Below are 19,121 nucleotides of genomic sequence, written 5' to 3' on the forward strand. Positions count from 1 at the left end.
GAGAATCATTTTATCCTTAAAACGTTTATTTTTGTAATAATTTTTCATCTTTACTTTTTGCATAAGTGCAAAAATGCACCCAAAACAGCCACCTGAGGGAAGTCTACATCTTTAAATAAAAAAACAAGCAAAGTGTACATTTATAGTACAAAATTTTTTTTCCTTTTTAAAAAATTGCACAGTTTGTGTATAATATATATATTCATAATCTCCATTTTAAACAAACTTTAAAGGCTCAGAAAGTAAACAAAATTCACCAAATGAAAAATAAAAACATTTTCCCTATAATTTAAAGCTGAGGAAACTTGAGACCCTGTTTTCATTTGTGTCCACCATAAATATACATATTCATAGGCAAGTCTCTTTACATATAGTCTCTGTGCTAGTGTTTGACCAGACAAAATTATTGCAAAGTAGTTTATTTCTACTATAAAACATGGGTTGGGGGTGGGGAATAAAAGCTTCTTTCTGCTGAATGTTTTTTTTTTTTAATTTATGCAAAACGAAAAAATAAAATAAGATAATTTTAAAAAAAGACAAAAAATACCCTTTTAAATTTACTGGAATCCCTGTTTCACAAACTGTGTGCATTCAACATTCCTAAAGAACATCCAGAACTCCAGTTTTGCGTTTTAGCAAGAACACAGATTTCCCTGACTTCTTATTTTTTGTTTATTTTTGAACTTTACACAGCGGTCCTGCCTGGGAAGGGGTGATGGTGGTGGTGGTCAGCGTCGATACGGGTGGAAGCCCTGTACGTTGTGGTTCTGCCCTCTGCCGAATGCGCTGGCGGCAGGCTGGGGAGCAGCGGCGGGCTGTGCTGTCGGTGCACCATACGAGGCTGTCGGCTGGCTGGGGTCTGCGAAGCTGTGGCCGAAGGCTGTCAGGTCCTGACCGTACCCTGAGGTGAACAACACACAGGAAAGTGCAGACAGGACAGAGGGGGTGACGTTAATGTCAGATTCACCGGACGTTGTTTCGATAGAAGGCTCATGTCTTAAATCCTTTTACTGAATAAATTTAATGTAAAATATTCACAGTTTCTACTTTAAGGAAAAATCCAACACCAACTGCTTCTTATTGTACTCACACTGCTCCCATATTCCAAATATTACAGGACACACTGCTGTGCGTGTTGCTTGGTGCAGGTGCTACATTTGCAGCTTTGAAGTAGTTTTGTGCAGCTCTAACCAAGCAACAACAGGGGTTTAGAAACAGAGTAAGCACTGCCTGACAGTAAATTTAAGTTTTCTCAGTGTTTCATGGTGGATTTTTCCAACTAGTTGTGTAATCCTTCAATGAGCCTTTTTATGTCAAAACCTGTGTGCATTCAAACAAACAGTAAAAGGAAAATTTCAGCTGAATTTAAGGGACATTTTTAAATGGCTTCATTGAGGATGTTCTCATACAAACACGCGCGCGCGCACGCACACACACACGCTCGCACACGCGCACACGGTGGCACCATCTCCCTGCAAACACACGAGGGAACCACAGTGACTCCCAGGGAAGGAAACCAATCTTATCAAAAAACAGAAGCACTGCTCACACTGCTGAAACCTGCTCATGGCGACTGATTATTTTCCAACCCTGGTAAAACCCAGTCAACAAAAGAGTGAAGGTATCAATGTGTCACCAAAAAAAAAAAAAAAAACAGAAAACAAAGCATTTCAGAGATAGTTCTGAATAACTGAATTGAAAAGAGAGAAAGAAAATGGTGAAAATTAGAAAATACAACAAAATTTCATAGGAAAAGAACTAAAACGAGGAGTGATCCCAACAGGACCATGAGACAGAACAATCTGAGAGAAATTGAAATTTACTGGTTTCGTGGCCTTCTTTAAATCTTCTTTCCTTTCTCACCCCTTTAGCTAAAATGTGGAGACAGTACATGGGGAAAAGAAACAATGGGTGAATGGACTGCTGATGCATAGAGATAACTGAACCATGAACACATTTTCTGACAATTAGATCATCCTTTAACAACCAGCAAAGCAATGCAGACTGAGAAAGTGAACAAAAAAGGAGGATGTGGTCGGTCTTGGTATAGTAAAGCTACAGCTGCTGAGGGAAACGGCAGGCCTACGGCTAAGCTTGCCAAATTTAAATTTCTTTCAAATCCACTCAGCTTTGGGGCTTGCAATAGCTTGATTTTACTATACAAGAATACACATAGTAATTTGTATGTACATGCAAAATGTACATGCAAAATACTCAACACAGAGCAAAAGAAAAGAGGCACAGAACCAAGTTGCAGCTCTAAATACTGTATTACTGAACAAATGCTGCTTTTGTGGTTGGAGAAGACGATGCTGGCACCTACCTGAACTATATCCTCCCTGCTCATCCTGACCATAACTGTGAGAAGGACGCGTTGGTCCGTAGGCAGAGGGGTCCTGAGGGTAGTTACCCAAGCCTATCAGGGAGATGAGGAGACCAGGTTGACTGAACCCACATACGGCTGGCCGACTACTTTACATAGTTCCCCCTCTTACTGAGCTAACAGAGCTGTACATTTATACTTATTTAATGGGTCTGCACTATGCTCCGCGATGCATTTCTTTTCAGCTTCGCCTACAAGTCAAAACACATGTGTGAGCTAGCTGCTAGCACGCCTGACTTTATCGTGCCAGCCTGGTCTCGCAAAATTTTGTGAAATGTGCATTGTTCTAAAAAAAACAACAACAAAAAAAACCAAACACCAAAACAAGTAAGAAGTCTGAAAATACGGGAAGGAAGCAGCTAGAAACAAGAAAGAGAACCATTGGTCTACCATGGTACACATTTCTAGGCTTGTTTCCCATCTTTCAACACACCACTTGGAGTCTTTGAGTCACTGCTGTGTGCACTTTTCATCTCTTTGTTTGGTTACTTGAATAACCCCAGTTCTCTTAGAAATCGAATGCACCTTGGCAGTGCACTCAAGGGCATTTCGACAACTGCTGCTTTTAAGACAAGCATCACTTTAATAAAAGCCAAACTAACCATTTGCTAGTTTTACACACAAACTTATCCAGTATCTAAATCTTGCGTCACTTTTAAGCTCCGTGTTTTATGCTCATTTCACAAAACCTTCGCAAAGCTCTGCTGTTTCTACCAACTGATAAGCAGACAAAGTGCCTGAACAGTAAAAGCAAAAAAGCTGGATGGAGGATAAGCACAGGCACAAAACACTGAACAAGATGGGCACCTGTCATGACTGGCAGCAATCGCAGGACTGCTGTAGATGTGGGATTAAGCAGTTGGAAGCAGCTGGAAGCCAAGTCAGAATAATAATAATGATAATAAAAAAAAAAATAACACCAGTCAGCCAAGAAACTGGATGGAAGCTATGAATGAGCATCTGACTGTTATCTGCCTGTGTGCTTATGTAAGTGAATGGCTCGGTGTTGAACAAAGACAAAGACTGCTCCTTTTCCATGGACGCTGGTTAGTTTTTATCTCGGCCTTTTGTTTCACATCTGAAAATTTCCGGCCTCCATTTGTGCTCTCAGCGTGATCACCGTTTCTCCATCGTGCGTTTACAACATGTGATTCAGGCCCCGAACAGTCTTAAAATCATACAAACTAAAAATCATTGTTTTCTACTAAAGTGGATTGACGAACTGTCTCATTTTCAAGGCACTGAATGCTGACTGAAATGTGGCAGCAGTTTCAGAGCTCAGTCGAGATCCAGGACGAATATTTATTGTGGTCCGACACGATCTAAAGGTTTTGTTAGACTGGTCGACAGCACTGTTCAAAGACCACAAAGACAGAAACCACAAAGTACAACCTACAGACACATTAGTCAAAAATGACTAATCCAGTACTCCAATATCTCTATGCATTTACAACACAGAGTGGAAAAAGGTCACATTCTGCAGACAAGCATGCAAAGCTCCAGTGTAATAACAATGATGAACATGGTGAAATAAATCTGATAGGTGGCTTGGCAGACTGGACACGGCATTTTCCAGAAACAGTGTTTCATAAGATAATATTGTCATGCTGGTGCTCTTCTATGGGAATCGTGCCAAGTCTGGGAAAAGAAGCCAGCAAAGTCATTAACATGGAAGAGGAAGGGTAGAAGGGATTAACTGAAAAGTAGGAGTGCCTGAACCAAATCAAATCAAATGGTTTGCACGTTCAGGCCAAGTTTGGAATCCTTTTAAAATAAAAAACAAAACAAAACAGGAAAAACAAACATCGCAAGGCAGGATGATCTAATTCAAACCTACCAAGACCTACCAATCCTTTATCAATCCAGGGCCTGCCGGAAACACTCAACTGAAATGACTGCTGAGGATTCCTGGGTATGGCGAAACTTCAGCAGTGATCTTCTTGGCGGAGCCAGAAGGGTTCATGTATGCAGAAAGCATGTATGCATGTGTAGCCGTTCAAGCTAAATGGTACCATCAGCAAGCTCCTGCTCGTCTAAGGGGAATACTCATGAACCTAAAAAGGCTGTAGCTGCACCCAGTAAAATAACCAGGGAGACGGGCAGGACCGAGAGGTGAAGAAAAACTACCGGGAGAGAAAAGAGGCGGCATTCTTTATGCACAAAGCCCGTCTTACCATACTGGCTATAAGTGAAGTCAGGCTGCCCGGTGGGAGCTTTGCTCAAATCCTGAGTCGGTGTGGTGGCTGGTGCAAAGCCCAGCGGTGCAGTTCCCGGAGTCGTGGGTGGAGGAGGAACCTGTGGAGCATACTGGTCTGCTTGTGGTGTGCCGAAACTGTAACCTGTTGGAAAGACATATCATGATTTGTATTTGTTTTTCACCCCAAAGAAAGTTTTCTAGCGTTGCTTTAGCATTTTATACCATTTGTGTGCAAAATCTCAAAGGAGAAAAAAAAGTGGATGATTTCTGACACCATTACCACCTCACAAAAAGCACTTCTAGTCAAGGTACTAACTACCATTTATTCACCTAATATCACTGTCTAACAGTCTAAACCTAGACCACATAAGGGGTATAAGAACCAAAGCTCTGTGTGGCCAATACATGTCTTTCATAAATATAAACTGACAGATCAAACTGTGATTGTTACAAAAATTTCAAATTTTCACAATCTCCATTTTAAACAAACAAAGAAAGTATACAAAGAAGAAGTTTATTTCTACAGTAAAACATGGGATTTGGTTGGAAAATAAAAGCTGCTGAATGTTCCTTAACAGTAAAGTAAATGTACCAGAATCCCTGCATCTCTGCGTGCATTCAACATTCCTAAAGAACATCCAGAACTCCAGCTCTGAGTTTTACCAAGAACACACACTTTCTTGACTTCTTATTTTTTGTTTGTTTTTGAACTGTGAATACAACGCTGCCAAAACTGATAGTTTTTTCCTCTGTGGTTTACACAATGTCAGCTCATTTCATCTGTCAGTTTTAACTGACTGAAGGGAAAACATGAAACAAAAACCCACAAGCCTATAAAAAATGTTGGATGTCTGTAAGTCATGACTATATCTGATAACATGATATTTCTTCAGTGAAGCTGCACTAAACATGTTTTTTTCAAATGCTTTAAAAATAAATACAAGTCACCGTCTACTGGCCTTCAAACTATTAACTTATTTATATACACAGCATTACCAATCAACAGTAGTAAAATGTGACTGAGTTAGTACGACTGACCAAACTGAGGTGCGGTGCTGTAGCCCTGCTGAGGGTAGCCCTGAGGTGCAGCAAAGCCACCCGCCGGGGTCGTGACCAGGAATGCGTTGAAAGGCGACGGAGGCTGGGCGGGGGTTCCCCGGCCTGTTGGCAACGGAGGTCCATACCCGCCTACCCCAACACAGAATAACAAAGACTAATGAGACTTGAGCACAGTTGACAATAATAGGATATATATGAACTGCATCAAACAGATTCTCTGATTAAAAGTGTGTACAGAGAAGTTGTTTAGAGACTGAAGCAGACGACTATCTGAAACTGAAGGATCTTGCGAGCGAGCACAGAGTCGACACTGCAGCGAGCGCTGCAGGTTGACCCGGAGGTGGTGATATGAAGCCGAGCCTGACCAATAGCAGAGGGAGGCCCGGAATCCATTCAATGCTGCCATCTGTCTCGAGCAGCAAATTATCAGCAGCCTCAGCCTTTATGAATCAGTGATAACATGTACTGTTAACTGTCATCGGTCCATGGGCCACACCGTGTGCGAGCCCTGTGCTGTCACACAAGCGTTTTGAGATAAGCACACGATCACATGGCAAAAACACATGTATCTGCAGTCTAACAGTTACACAACATGCAAGAAAACCACAAAAATAACAAAAAGAAGACAGTTTTTGTGTTGTCAAGTGGAGGACTAACACCTACCTATGGGCTGGCCGGTAGTTGACACCCACACTCCTTTAGGAAGGAGAAGGAAAAAAAAAAAAAGATTAGACTGAAAACATAAAATGTTCACATAACAGTTAAGTATTCAAACTGTCACACATACATACAAACCTAATGTTTAAGCAGAGGATTAAACATTGGATTTTCCTCTGAACAGTGAGCTTCTCTTGCTCTGCTCTGGGACTTGTTCCCACTCACCCTGTGGCCCATAAGGCTGTTGCCAGCCCTGGGCAGGCTGTGCTGTCCAACCATTAGCTGCACTCAAGATGCCCCTGGGCGCCCACTGGCCAGGGCCAAGCTGGCCAGGAGCTTTGCTGTCACGAGGTTCGGCCTTCTTTACTTCCACCTGGACAAAGGACAAGTAGGGCACATTTGGCAACACCAGTAAAAAGTCCATGAAGCCCCTCACCTAGACAGACCTGTCCTAGCTCTGATACTTAATCTCAGCAATTTGGGCCAGTTTGAAATATTTTACTTTATGTTTATTTAATTTATGTGGGCCAGCTATATATAAATTAATATTACTGTGTAGCCAGAAGGGCTGTATGGCTATGTGTCTCAGGTACTCTGTGTTAATCGGGAATTTCACTGGCCAGGAAAAAAAAAAAAAAAAAAATCAAAGAGCCAATCAATGATCCAAGATCTGAAAGGTACCTGAGAAACATAGATGTCTGTCTTTTTCTTTGTCATTAACTACCCTATATAAAAGATAAAGACATCTAATGGAAGGTCATGACTTACCTTTCTCCAGCTAACGCTTACAGAGAATTTCATTTGTATTTTGTTTTGGTATAAGTTTTAAGGGGGAATGGATGTAGATCGGTATCTCAGCTCTAACAGAATATAAGGTAAACATGCAGAAACTACAAATGAACAGTCTTTTTTTTTTTTTTTTTATTCACTCTAAATCTGAATCTTCATACTGTGTCAAAAGTGAGAAAACAGTTTTCAAACTGGATCCCAACAATTGTCCATAAATTTGACAAGTTGTTTCTTCATTTTTGATAAAGACGATGTTAATTAAATGCCACATTTGATTTAATTTTAATTATATATAAATATATATAAAAAAATTGGGTGACCTTGAGTCAAGTATGAATGTGTTGACCCAATAACAAAACTTCCCTGTCTATAACTAGGCAAAGCTGCCAGCACTTAACCAGAGCAAAGAAACAGGCTGAGACTAAGGGGGAGCCAACCATAAATAGACTGAGAGGTTGAGTTATTGGGGTCACCTTGCGGGAGGAAAACGAATTGCAAATTCCTCCCTGCTTTAAGGTGTTACCACCTTCCCCAGCCTCCCCTCTTCCTTCTCTGTCGACCTAATTACATGCACATGTTTCCGGGAGTGGCCTCGCCGCCGGTTACCTGAGTACTTTCTCCCTTGGGCATCTCAGCTACGAGTGATGGATACCGTGACTTCTGTACAGTCCCCAACAGCAGAATTGGGATTTGTTCCACAGTTTGATGTGCTCCAATTTCTAATTTTGTAACTCATATCTCCCAGCCTCCCTCAAGTCCCAGCGTAAGGTAATGTCAAGTCAAGAACAATGGATTAAGTTGAGCCCCCAATCCTACAAGAAATGAGGGCAAAGTCAAGGGGAGCGGGTACCAGCAGAGAGTATACAGGTCGGGCTGGCAAAATTGGATTCAGCTAATCTTTTTCATGTAATAATAATAATAATAATAATAATAATAATAATAATCAGTGAAATCTGAATGAAAATCTGTTGCCGTTCTAAATTGGCAAATAATAAAATCCAGTTCAGGGAAGCTTTCAAATTTCCTGGCCTTAGGTATTTTCTGGAGAAAATTAACTGGTAGTTAATAATATCATTTAATTTGTGGTTTGGACTGAGGACTCCAGTTGAGGTCTTTATTGAATGTCACATTCAATTCAGAGTGGCGATCGGTTTGTTTTACAGCCATCTCGTCACTGTTCGTTCTCCCTCGAGTACTTACTCCAACTCAAGTTTGACAGAGAAAAACATCTAAGAAGGGAGACACAGAGAGGTGTGCCTCTCCAAAATCATTTTAACATACGTTACGAAAGATGCACAAAGGTCTTCTACGTGTCAGCTACTATGGACTGACCTTGAAACACTAAAACCACATGTGCAGTAACAGGATATGCATAAGAGTGGATGTAACTGTACTGCGATCATTTTCTCATGCCCACAACTCATTACTATTTGCATGGAGGGCAAGGAGGAGGCTGTCTTCATTTACTGCCTCTCCGGGGTGGTTTTCCTAGGGAGCGGATAAAGTCCCATTTTAACCCAAGTCAATGTCTTTTTGCTTGGTTGTAACTCAGGTGAGGTGTCAGCTGGATTGTCCGTACAATGGTACAATCAGAGGTGTGGCAGCGGGTTAAGAGCTGTGCTTAAATATTACAACACAGCAGACTTACTGTTACTTTACCGGACGGACGGCCTACCTGACACTATCTGAACTGACTCTGTGCACTAAACCTCATCCATCTGCTACACGCACCGAGTTAAAGCAAACACTGTGAAGTGGCAGACTTTCATTTGGTAGATTTAAAGAACTGACAGACACAGTATGGAGATTCTTCAACTGAGGTCACTGAGTTGAGCTTTTCTTTAACTTTTCAAAAAGAAAAACAAAGAAAATAAAACATGTTGACGTGTAAGTGACCTGCCAACAAAACATTAGAAAAGAAAACAACAACAACAACAAAGAAAAAAAAAAAGAAACAAAGAAACAAAAATAGAAGTGACTCGACCAATCCTTTAGGTGAGTTAAAATCTCAAGAAGACTGCTGGATTTAAAGCCTTGCATTTCATTCATTTGGTTTCCATTTTAGCACATCAAGAGCCAGAAAATTACTGTAATTGAAATTCGTAGAATACAATTTAACTTGTTTAGACATCCTAAAGGAGTGGTCAGTTTAAACAAAGCCTTGGGCGACAATTTAAACTGTAATAGCAGCAAGAGAAGGATGAGGGCTTTTAGAAACTATGAAAGCATAAGTGGGAGATAGGCATGTAATGTGATGAAAAAAATATTACGTACACCAATTTAAGATATTAGACACTTAATTTTGAGCCGTATGATGCTGCGTTCACAAATAGGAAGCCACTAGAAAATTAGCTCTGAGCAATAAAGCAGCATCACAGTACAGTTCCTGCTCTGTCGCCCAAGCCTCAGTTTGATCTTAAGGGTAAAATAAAACTACAACTACACACTTTTTTGCCCATGATGTCGTGAAAATGCATGTTGACAGCCTGGTCCACTGATTGTTCGGCCTCGAAAGTAATAAATCCAAAACCTAGCCAACGACCAAGAGTGAATCAAGGTAGCAGGGGGGTTGTGACAACACAAGATGAAGAACAGTATTGGGCTTCAGCAGAGTGAGGATCCGTCAAGACTGAGCAAGAGGCTCCTGGGGTTCGGATGACATCGCAGACAATACAAATCCAAGACTAACGCCTGGGGAATTAAAGGAAACTTTACTGTGCAGAGAAACTTTTGGTGAAGATTAATAATGGAGTGCTTAAATGTTAAACATGAAGGGTGACAGGTTTGATTTAAAGTGAAATGTCACATAAAAAGGTCAAACGTGTAGCTGATGAATTCCAATTGAGCCAATATTACAATTAATTACTTCATGCTGTTTCATCCAAACCCCACCTTGATCTGTCCCATGGTATATTGCTGTGGAGCACACACTCGCAACAGCCATTGTTAATGCATCACAAAAAATATGGAGAAACACAAACTGTAGAATGCCTAAAGCTTTCTCCAAGCTTTCCCAAATTCAGTATTTTACTTTTGAGTCAGCCAGGATAAGCCTAAAATGGACAATTAAAATATTGCTCACAACGGTAACACAAAGATATAGGCCACAACTGATCGTCCACACTGATGAGCAGGGTGTGTTTTGTTTCATCAAGGGAATACACAAAGTGCATCAACAAGTTCGACAACTTTTTGACCACGCCGGCTGTTCGGAAAATTATTTCATCTGATGATCTGAGGCAAAACCCTGCAGAGCCAACAAGCTGCTGCGTGCTGCAGTGATCTACTTTCAATCTGATTAACTTTCCGCTGTGGCAGAACTGGGTTGGGTGTGCATCTCTACTTGGGGACCTAACCTGAATCCAATTAAATGTCCTACAAGACAACTGAGATTTTCAGAGACCTCTAGTACCCTGCCAAACATTCCCAAGACTCGTGATCTACTGCTATTATTAACATCTGTCGATGACCCGTTCCCCAACCTAAATGTAAAACCAAGTTGGCCCATTAAAGATTTTGACATATGGTGTCATTGGTAAGGATTTTACCCAGCCTAAAATATCAGCTAACAAACTACAGACCATCTGGATGGAGAACTAGAAAATAATTTGACATTTTCAAATTATTGGCTTACTAATTACCAAGATTTGTTATATTCAAGTGATAGTTTAAGTATTTTTAATGCAGAAATGACACAAATTTACTGAAATCAAGTATTTTTTATCAGAGTAAACTTTATATTACAAATTTGTATTATTGAAAATATTTAATAATAAATTATTACTGAAGTTGTAATTAGTTAGACTTTTTTCCCAAGGCAATATTGACCTTTTGGGGTCACAATTAAGCAAGATTGGTCCACACAGAGTCTGTGTTACATCTTATATATATAAATCTTTACATCTAAAATTCATTATATGTAGGGGGAAAAGGTTATTATTTATAATAATTATGCTGCAGCATCATGTGATCACAACTGTGAGACACTGTTGTGACAGGACTTTCCTTAAATTGCTCTTAAGCTTAATAGAGTGTAACCATCAGTCAAGTCCAGGTAAGCACAGATGCAGCTTTGTGTACACCTCATTTTTTACCAAGTTAAAAAGAAAAAAAATAAAACAAACGGATAAAATAAAATAAATTGGCTGCATTTACGTTTGGCCTGTACCTCTGTGCTACCCATCAATACACAGTAACCTAAAGGAGAAAAGACAAATCTTAAGAGACACCGTTAATCACATTCAAACCATTCACAAGAAGAAGGGGGACAGAAGAAAGAAAAAATAGAAAGGGCTTACTTACAAAAATACTTAACTTTCTACATATGGGAAAACACATACTATGCCATTTAAGATACATGTATCAGTTACTTCTAAATCAAGGTAAAGAAAACTTATTCCAATGATCAGCATCTAACGGTTTTAGTAAAAGAAGGTTTACACTATTAAAGATTATGTAATGGTTGTTACTTGTGCAATAGATCATGTTAAAATCCAATGGCAAACTATTCTGGGTTTTTCCCAACAGAGAGTGAACAGAGAGTGGGTTCTGAAGGGAGAGGAGGGGTGCATGTTGTGGATCAGTGACCGCTTCATCGTTTCTATGTAGGACAAATGCAGATGAAGCAGCTGTGACTGTAACTCGGTGGGCAGGGCCTGACACCATCGCGTCCGGTGGCACGGGTCTGATTCCCAGCGAGGCCATCCGTGCTAAAAGTGTCGGCACATGTCACATACTCATGATACATTTATGACTTAAGTGGGTAAACATAAAAGGTCCTTTCTGAAGTTCAAAATTAGGTCTCTGAAAGTTTTGAGGAGTCCAAGGGAAATAAAAGGGTTTAAAATGATTCCATTGTTCTCCAGACAACAGGCTGCAACCAGCCTCTTTGAAGGACAAACCCCCCCTTTCACAAGCTCAAAGTGTTCTCAATACGCCAGTTGCACAGTGTGATTAAGTACTGTGTTTTTTTGAGCACCTATTTTTCCTGCAAAATGTCTCTTTTTCAGTTAGTTAGTCTTAGCTTGTTTCCGAGATCATTTTTAATAACTAGTGGAAACAGTTTTAGTAAATAAAAAAGATAAAATAAGTAGTTTTACTTCATGGTGATTAATTGTGGTTTTCAAGACAAATTTGCATCCTTAGTATGCGTTGTTTTCTTCTTCTTTTTTTAAGAATATGTTTTTATACCTTTTATTTCAGCTATTTGTAAAGAAAATGACAAAATGCACTAGGAATGGAATATTTTGACTAAGCTGTATTAAAACTGCACAATATATTTTTTCAATGTCATTTTGAAGGCCAAATAATGCTGGGGAGGTTAACTGGTAATTAAATATCACGTTACATTTGATTGGTTATGGACAGCGACAGCCACAAAACAAACAAAACGTTTGATACGTAAAAATCTAGTGTCAATATTTGTTTTAAGGTGTATTTGTTTTTCTTTTTTAAAAACTGAAATATTCAGCAGTTCTTAAGTGTCTTTAGTCCTCCTGGTTACACTCACTATGAAGAGATCTCTGCTTAAGCGGTTCCAGTTTAAAGGTCACTGCAGTGTCAGATTTTGAAAGATACCAACTTTGTTTGACTTTTTTAGACTCAAGTTAGCTCCAAATAAACAAGGACTGTGGACTTTGCTTCCATCTCTCACACTGAAAGTGAACTGAATACGAGCAAGAAGAAAAATTACACCAAAAAGTAGTTTCCTAATTTTACTTCTTCATTTTACCCAACTATTGTTTACATACTTGAAAAAGTGAAGCCATCACTTACACTAAATGCTAATGAACTAGTTACGCTCATGATAGCCAGTTAATTTGCTCTTATGACACCAGTTTGCTAGACAACCTATGCAAAATTCACATATTCCCACTGTGATAATGTACAACACAGGTTGAGCTAAAGTTTTGCATTATTATGTTATAAAAATACATATACGAATGCACAATTATTGCCTTCATTTATCTTGAGGAATTTAATGCAGCCTCAGCGGGCAGTGTTTTTTTCCACAGCAATAATAAAAACTGGTTGATGTTGACTGTAGTAACCTAGTATGGGTTCCAGTTAATGCTTGTATTTACCATGAACAAAATTCCCGTTCCAGTGCATTAACTAAATGAGATCGCTGGGGCTGAATGGGATTTTTTTGGGGGGGGCAGAATAGTTTGTCATTAGATTTAATATGGTAAGGTATGGAGAGGGGAGGGAAAGGACAGGATCAGCTTTTACCTCGGGGCCTCTGCTTCTCCGCATCATAGATCATTACCACCTCTGTGACCTTGAATGGGACAAAGGGAAACAGTGGCTCAGCTTTAGAAATCTGGTAAGGGTCCGTTCTTATTCCAGTTAAATATTCTTGCTCAGTTTGGAAAAATAATGAATCGTCCTATCGCATCTCGCCCCATATATTTTTATGCTGTAGTACTGACCCTGTTCAATGTCACATCCATTCAAGCACTCTTAATGACAATAATGAACTGACTTGTATTATGCACTTGGCAATACTCACCACTCCGAATCTATTGAAATAGTCCCTGAGTTCAGGCTCGCCGCAGTTATGGGGGATTCCACCTACAAATATCTTCTTTGATTTATTGCTATCAGCTTTGCTGCCCTTCTGAAAAAAAACAGGGAGTGTATGGATTTCAATGTCTCTTACAGGATCACTCTGGGAAGGGGCCAGTTAGCCATCATCTATTCAGACAGTGCAGAAGAAATTAGGTTCTCCTCTTGCCCTGGGGTATAATTCTTAACATGTCATGTCAATGCAAAGACTAGTCTCCACAGATCAGAGAACACGGCTTCTTCCACTTATTCTCAACCACCAAACATTTCGCCGTTGCTGTACACTGCACTCATGCCGTAAGGGCTAGAGGCTGTTTACAACAATGATTTCTAACAATTACATCTTGTGTTTACTTAGTAAAACATTCAGTACCAGCTGCATGACTTAAAGCCAGTGAAAGGGGCTCCAGCAGCAGCAGCAAGCAAAGAGCCGCATTTCTAAAAGCTTCTGACATACAGTCTGTTTACAGCCAAATAAGCAACTTATGAAAACCTTATATTGACAGCAAAGATGCAAAACTAAAGTCCCCGCTGCCCAAAGGGACAAAATGGCTATAATAGGTCTGCAGGGGTTTGATAAGCATCGTTGATCGACCCACAAATTATCCGAGCAAGAGCGGAGATTTCTGCCTTTCAGAAAATTTGTTGCTGAGAGCGATGCACCACATTAGCCAACTCATGTTCAAACCCTCCTTAATAATACCTTGATGTGTGAGGGCAATTACAAGAACATCACATTTCAGATAAGACTGCTAGAAAAAAAAAAGTTAATGCAATCATGCAGCTGTATTTTAATTTAGTGTCGTTATACAGGAACATTTTAAAATGTCACAATGCTATACTTCAATTTCAAATAAGTGGAAGCTGTACCAGAAAGTGGCTGATATTGCTGCAGTCCCTGCAGTAAGAGATCGAAGCTGACAGAAGTCACAGATTGTTTAATGATTCTGTGAGTTATCCAGACCTCAAAGTAATAAAGGCTGTGTTTTTGTCACGATGGGGGAAAAAAAGAAAATTATTATACTTTAAAGAAAAAAAATATAATTTACACTTAAAAGCTCAAGGTCGCCTCATTAAAACAAGCTATAGCCTAACCTCCAGAAGAGGAGGGGACGGAGAGGCTGGGGTCTATTCCAGGTTTATTCCAGTAGAAACAGCTAGCCTAGCATCCCCAGAAGAAATCAGATTCCTCTTACCCAGCCCTCCTTGGTTCGAGACTTTTCAGGCTGCATTCCTCTGGGAGTACATGGCTTCGGGTCAATCTAACAACAGAGAGAGTTTTCCATTAGCCTAAAATAAAGGCACCTTCAAATGTTCCTCACCCCCTGCACTGTTTCTATCAGCACAGCAAACCAAGCAAAATCTCACATGAATGAAACTGATTTGATGCACGTGGGAGAAACCCATCCCTATTCCAATTTCACTCATTTAAACAGGTAAATCTTGTCGGGCAAACTAATGTCAGTCTTTCCAAAGTGCATCATCTGTACTAATGGTTCCAGGCATGTATGGCCTAAAGAAAACCTGTCCTCTCCCTTAAATAACTTCTAACTGGTGGATGATGAAATACAATATGAAGGTTTTTTTCACAGTTTTCTCACAGAAAGCGCCGGCAGATTACTGCGTTTGATTCAACCATCTGCTCTTCTGTTGTTAAAATACTTACATTTCTTCCATCGAGATTATGTGGCTTTGTCTCCAGCACTGTCCGTACACAATTGGGGTCTTTGAACTTAACAAAGCCGAAGCCTCGCGACTGATTTGTAGTTTTGTCCTTCATGATGACACAATCTACTACTTCCCCATACTGTGAGAAGTAGTTTCTCAGTGTCTCTGAGAAGAGAAGAGAAGATAACAAAGCAAAAGCATTGAGCCACAGCAATTTTCCTCATGAAGAGAAGGAAGTGCAGTCATTGTTTAAATACTAGATGACTTCTTTATGCTGAAGGACACCATAAAAATATCTGTGACACTCCAACTTGGACCAAAACCTGAGAGGAAAAGTATGTGTGGATTATACTGGCAACACCAAAAGGTATTAAGGAACCTTTATTGTTATGGAAGAATATCTGGTATTGTGCTATCCATGCGAAAACATAATATTACAGTAAGTGACACACTGAAACTCCTCAAGAGCAAATGAAGCATTGACCCACTGTCATCTTGCATTGCACTAAATATACAACCAACAAATGTAAGGGCCGCACACACCCACGGAGGCAGGACAAGCAAGGCGTGCAAGTTTGAACAAATGAGGAGTCACATTGGAGAGCATTACCGTAATTGCTTTTTCTCATTGCTGAGAAGCCCTGAGGCATCACCGTAGAAACAAGCTCAGAGTTACGTAGCCCTGTGGTTCAGTGCTGGTAGCACAGACAAGCACCCGTGCAATGTTACACAATGGCCAATCTAGCATGAGACAGTGCAGGGCTTTCAACAAGCAAGACAATCTCCGGCTCGGACTGAATGAGAGGACAGTGTAAACACACACCCAACAGAGACGTTCATATATATACGTGGATATATCAGTTATATTGCGATGTGAAAAGCACATCAAAAGTCACTACAGCATATCAAAAAATTCAATAATACCGAGAGACACTTGCTACAAGCAAACCATCAGGGACACTTACACTATCTGCTTGGAAATATGAAAATTAAAGGCTCATAAATGACAGTTTGAATGAAATCATAGTAAAGCGTGAGGCGTTACTATGCCTACTTTTTATATTCCTGTTCTTTATAACAGACAAAGCACATTAATGACCACGGAGATTTCAATGACATGATTTAATATCTAATAAATGCTGCTACTAACTATACGTTCCTAGTATGCTGTCAAGCCTATGCATATTACAAAGTCACTACACCAATAATATCATGCAAAACTTGTTATTATCTGTAATTACGGTTACTGTGAGAGTGTTACATAGCCTTGAGTATCTAGAAGCAGACTAAGGACTAATTAAAATGATACACATGCTTTGGTACACAACAAAACAGTGCTCATAATAACAAACAGGAATGAGCAATTCCACCTTGGCAGGTTATGTTTTACAAAACCTCGCTTTCAGGTGCTCATTAGATAAAAATTAGATGATATTGAGTTTTGAAGGGTTTGACATTAAAGGGTCAAAAATGTGTAATTAATATTAACTACATACTCTTAGCAATCATAAGGATAAATTTACTGAAACCTCAAGAGAAACTACTTCTCTACAGGTCTTCACATGACTCAGTGACAGGTTATCAATTAAATGCAAGCCCCATTAGTCACTGTCGGTATATCATCAAAATACTGATATTAAAGCAAGATTTTATTTCATTATTATCTCTGGAAATCACCTCTGCATTGCTACTGACTTGACCTGACCTGATCTATATGCTACATTCACAACTAATTTCTGATACACAACCAGGCAGCGTGAACAGTGCAATGCAGAAAGGGTTGAATAAATAAATAAGCCTTCATGGGTGAAACCGTGTGACATACCTTGTGTGGTACTCCAGTCCAATCCACCCACAAAAAGTTTCCTGAAAGGAGATGTGACCATTAAGTGAGCACTGATCATCACTCTGAGCCAGACTAAATGATAATCTGGAAATCGTCAGAACAGAGTCACATATGAAAGGCATGATTTTAAAAAAAAAAGAAAGCTCTCCTGCACAGGCTGAAAGCACAGCTGATTAAACAGCCAGGAACACAGCTATTACACAACATCAGGCAAGCCTGCTACCAATGCAGCATCTGGTTATATCCACAGTACAGCTACAGTTAAAATGTCCGTGTTTAGTGTGACTCATGTTGAGGTCTAGTCCTTGCTATGGATGTCACTTTGGTCTTCTAACATTCAAGGCAATGGCCTCGACAATAAAGGGCTTTTTATGAACCTCCTGCCACGTAAGTTACCCGGGACAGAGCCCTGGCGTCTAGCCGGCTAACACAAACTGAGTTCCGAAACCACGACAGCCCGTGTCTATCACCTTTCAACGCTGAGATCCGTATTTCCATCTGTCAGCGGAGCAACGAGCGGTTGCTCGGCTCTCCGCATGCGGACCAGTGAACTCGGATGATGCCTGCATAACTGGAAGTTTAGCGGCAGTTCAAACGGTACTACTGTCAAATGCGCTAGCGAGTTCGTTAATGTGTGCCTCGGATCACTGCTGAAACACACAAATGACAATTGTAACGACCGTGGGGAAAGTGAAGACTGGCTACACAAGAGGATGCTCCATCCTCCAGCAGTGCCCGCTAAATGTCCTCGCACCGACGAAGTCAGGAACGGAGACTTTCGCTTCGCTGGCAAGCGTTAGCTCAACTAGCTCAGTTGCTTGGAGCTAACCGAAAACAACACAGAAATAACTAACTACAATTCCGTGTACTCGTCTGACAAGTGGTAGCACTTCACACAAACATGGTAAATTTCTCCATGAGCTGTGGCACCAAAGGCTGAGCCACTCTGAAGACTACTTTCACTTTTTTGGCCGCCTTTCCTCAGGCTAGCGACTTCGCTAAGTTACTCAGGCTAGCTTAGCCTGCTAGCTAATGTTAGCTGTCAAATGACAGCTTGACAACACAGCGCTCTAACAGAAAGTCACAAACAGATTCACGGTTCCGCATGGATGCCGTGCACGGCTCTGTTAAACCGATCTTACCCGACTTCATCTCCGACTAAGTTGTTGTTCATTTCTGAAGCTAAAGCGGGGGGACTGCGGGAGCTGTGACCGGCTTATTGCTTCAGTGCTGCCCCTCTCAGACTGAGAGCGGAGGAAGGTCACTCCGCTTTTTGGTTCAAACTGCTCTGCGCAATGACGACGCTGCGGGGGGCAGCGCTCTTTAAAGGAACATTACACCCAGCAGCACCCACTCACCCGTCAATTCTAATGAGCCCCGAGGGGGCAGCTAAACGCTTTAAACAACGATTCTTATTTCACAGTTAGTTTACTCAGCCTTAAAATGCTCTGATAAGGGCAACATTAGCAAGACACAGCACCGAATGATAATCAAACACAAAGACAGTCAAAGAGAGCCAAAAAAAATTCCATCTCAAAGTCAACTTTACGATTGATACCCCAGTGTTATGTCATGTTTTTTCTTAAATTTATTTATTTATGCTCATTCAAATGTAAAAGCTCCACCAAAAGATCCGTATGTAATAATATAATAATAATAATTATTATTATTATTATATTATCCACGAATGACAGTGTTTTTCTATCGAGGTATGCTTTTACGGCATTGGCAGTCTGTTTGTGACTATTGTCATGCTGAAAAATTGAGCATTTGCCAATCACACAGATGTTATTGCATATTGGATCAAAATCTGATGCCGTCATTATTTCATCACTTTTGACAAAATCACCAACATCACTGGCTGAAATGCAGTTCAAGCCATGAGAGCATCCACCATGTTTTAAAGATAGCTATAGACAATCACCTCCTGAACTCCTGCGTACACAAAAACGTAA

General features: G+C 40.3%; 1 protein-coding gene across 5 annotated transcripts; it reads right to left on the reverse strand.

Moving 5' to 3' along the window:
• Nucleotides 1-5: 5 nt before the first annotated feature.
• dazap1 (DAZ associated protein 1) lies at nt 6-18,463 on the reverse strand. Of its 5 annotated transcripts, none has more exons than XM_084952706.1 (13): nt 18,309-18,463; nt 17,146-17,186; nt 15,319-15,485; nt 14,849-14,914; nt 13,597-13,701; nt 13,317-13,365; nt 9,533-9,615; nt 6,522-6,669; nt 6,303-6,335; nt 5,619-5,768; nt 4,558-4,722; nt 2,324-2,416; nt 6-901 (listed from the first exon to the last, which is right to left on the reverse strand). In XM_084952706.1, exons 1-13 carry the CDS (start codon nt 18,338-18,340, stop codon nt 729-731), a joined length of 1,305 nt encoding a protein of 434 aa, XP_084808832.1. In that variant the 5' UTR covers nt 18,341-18,463; the 3' UTR covers nt 6-728. The 5 variants fall into 5 exon arrangements, with proteins under 5 accessions (XP_084808832.1, XP_084808831.1, XP_084808835.1 ...); XM_084952705.1 differs by having other exon boundaries at nt 13,597-13,704; nt 18,309-18,461; XM_084952709.1 differs by lacking the exon at nt 18,309-18,463 and adding an exon at nt 17,637-18,276 and having other exon boundaries at nt 13,597-13,704.
• Nucleotides 18,464-19,121: the final 658 nt, after the last annotated feature.

The sequence above is a fragment of the Perissodus microlepis genome, chromosome 15 (genome assembly GCF_051167445.1).
Source record: "Perissodus microlepis isolate ML-2025 ecotype Zambia chromosome 15, ASM5116744v1, whole genome shotgun sequence".
Classification (NCBI taxonomy): domain Eukaryota; kingdom Metazoa; phylum Chordata; class Actinopteri; order Cichliformes; family Cichlidae; genus Perissodus; species Perissodus microlepis.

Bases quoted from the DNA above. Each gene is read 5' to 3' on its own strand.
- dazap1 (XM_084952709.1), bottom strand. From the start codon at position 17,704: ATGCGGAGAGCCGAGCAACCGCTCGTTGCTCCGCTGACAGATGGAAAT. The intron at 4,723-5,618 runs GTCAGTCGTACT...TCTTTCCAACAG, and splicing joins CAGCACCGCACCTCAGTTTG to GTTACAGTTTCGGCACACCA. The intron at 2,417-4,557 runs GTAAGACGGGCT...TCTCCCTGATAG, and splicing joins CTTCACTTATAGCCAGTATG to GCTTGGGTAACTACCCTCAG.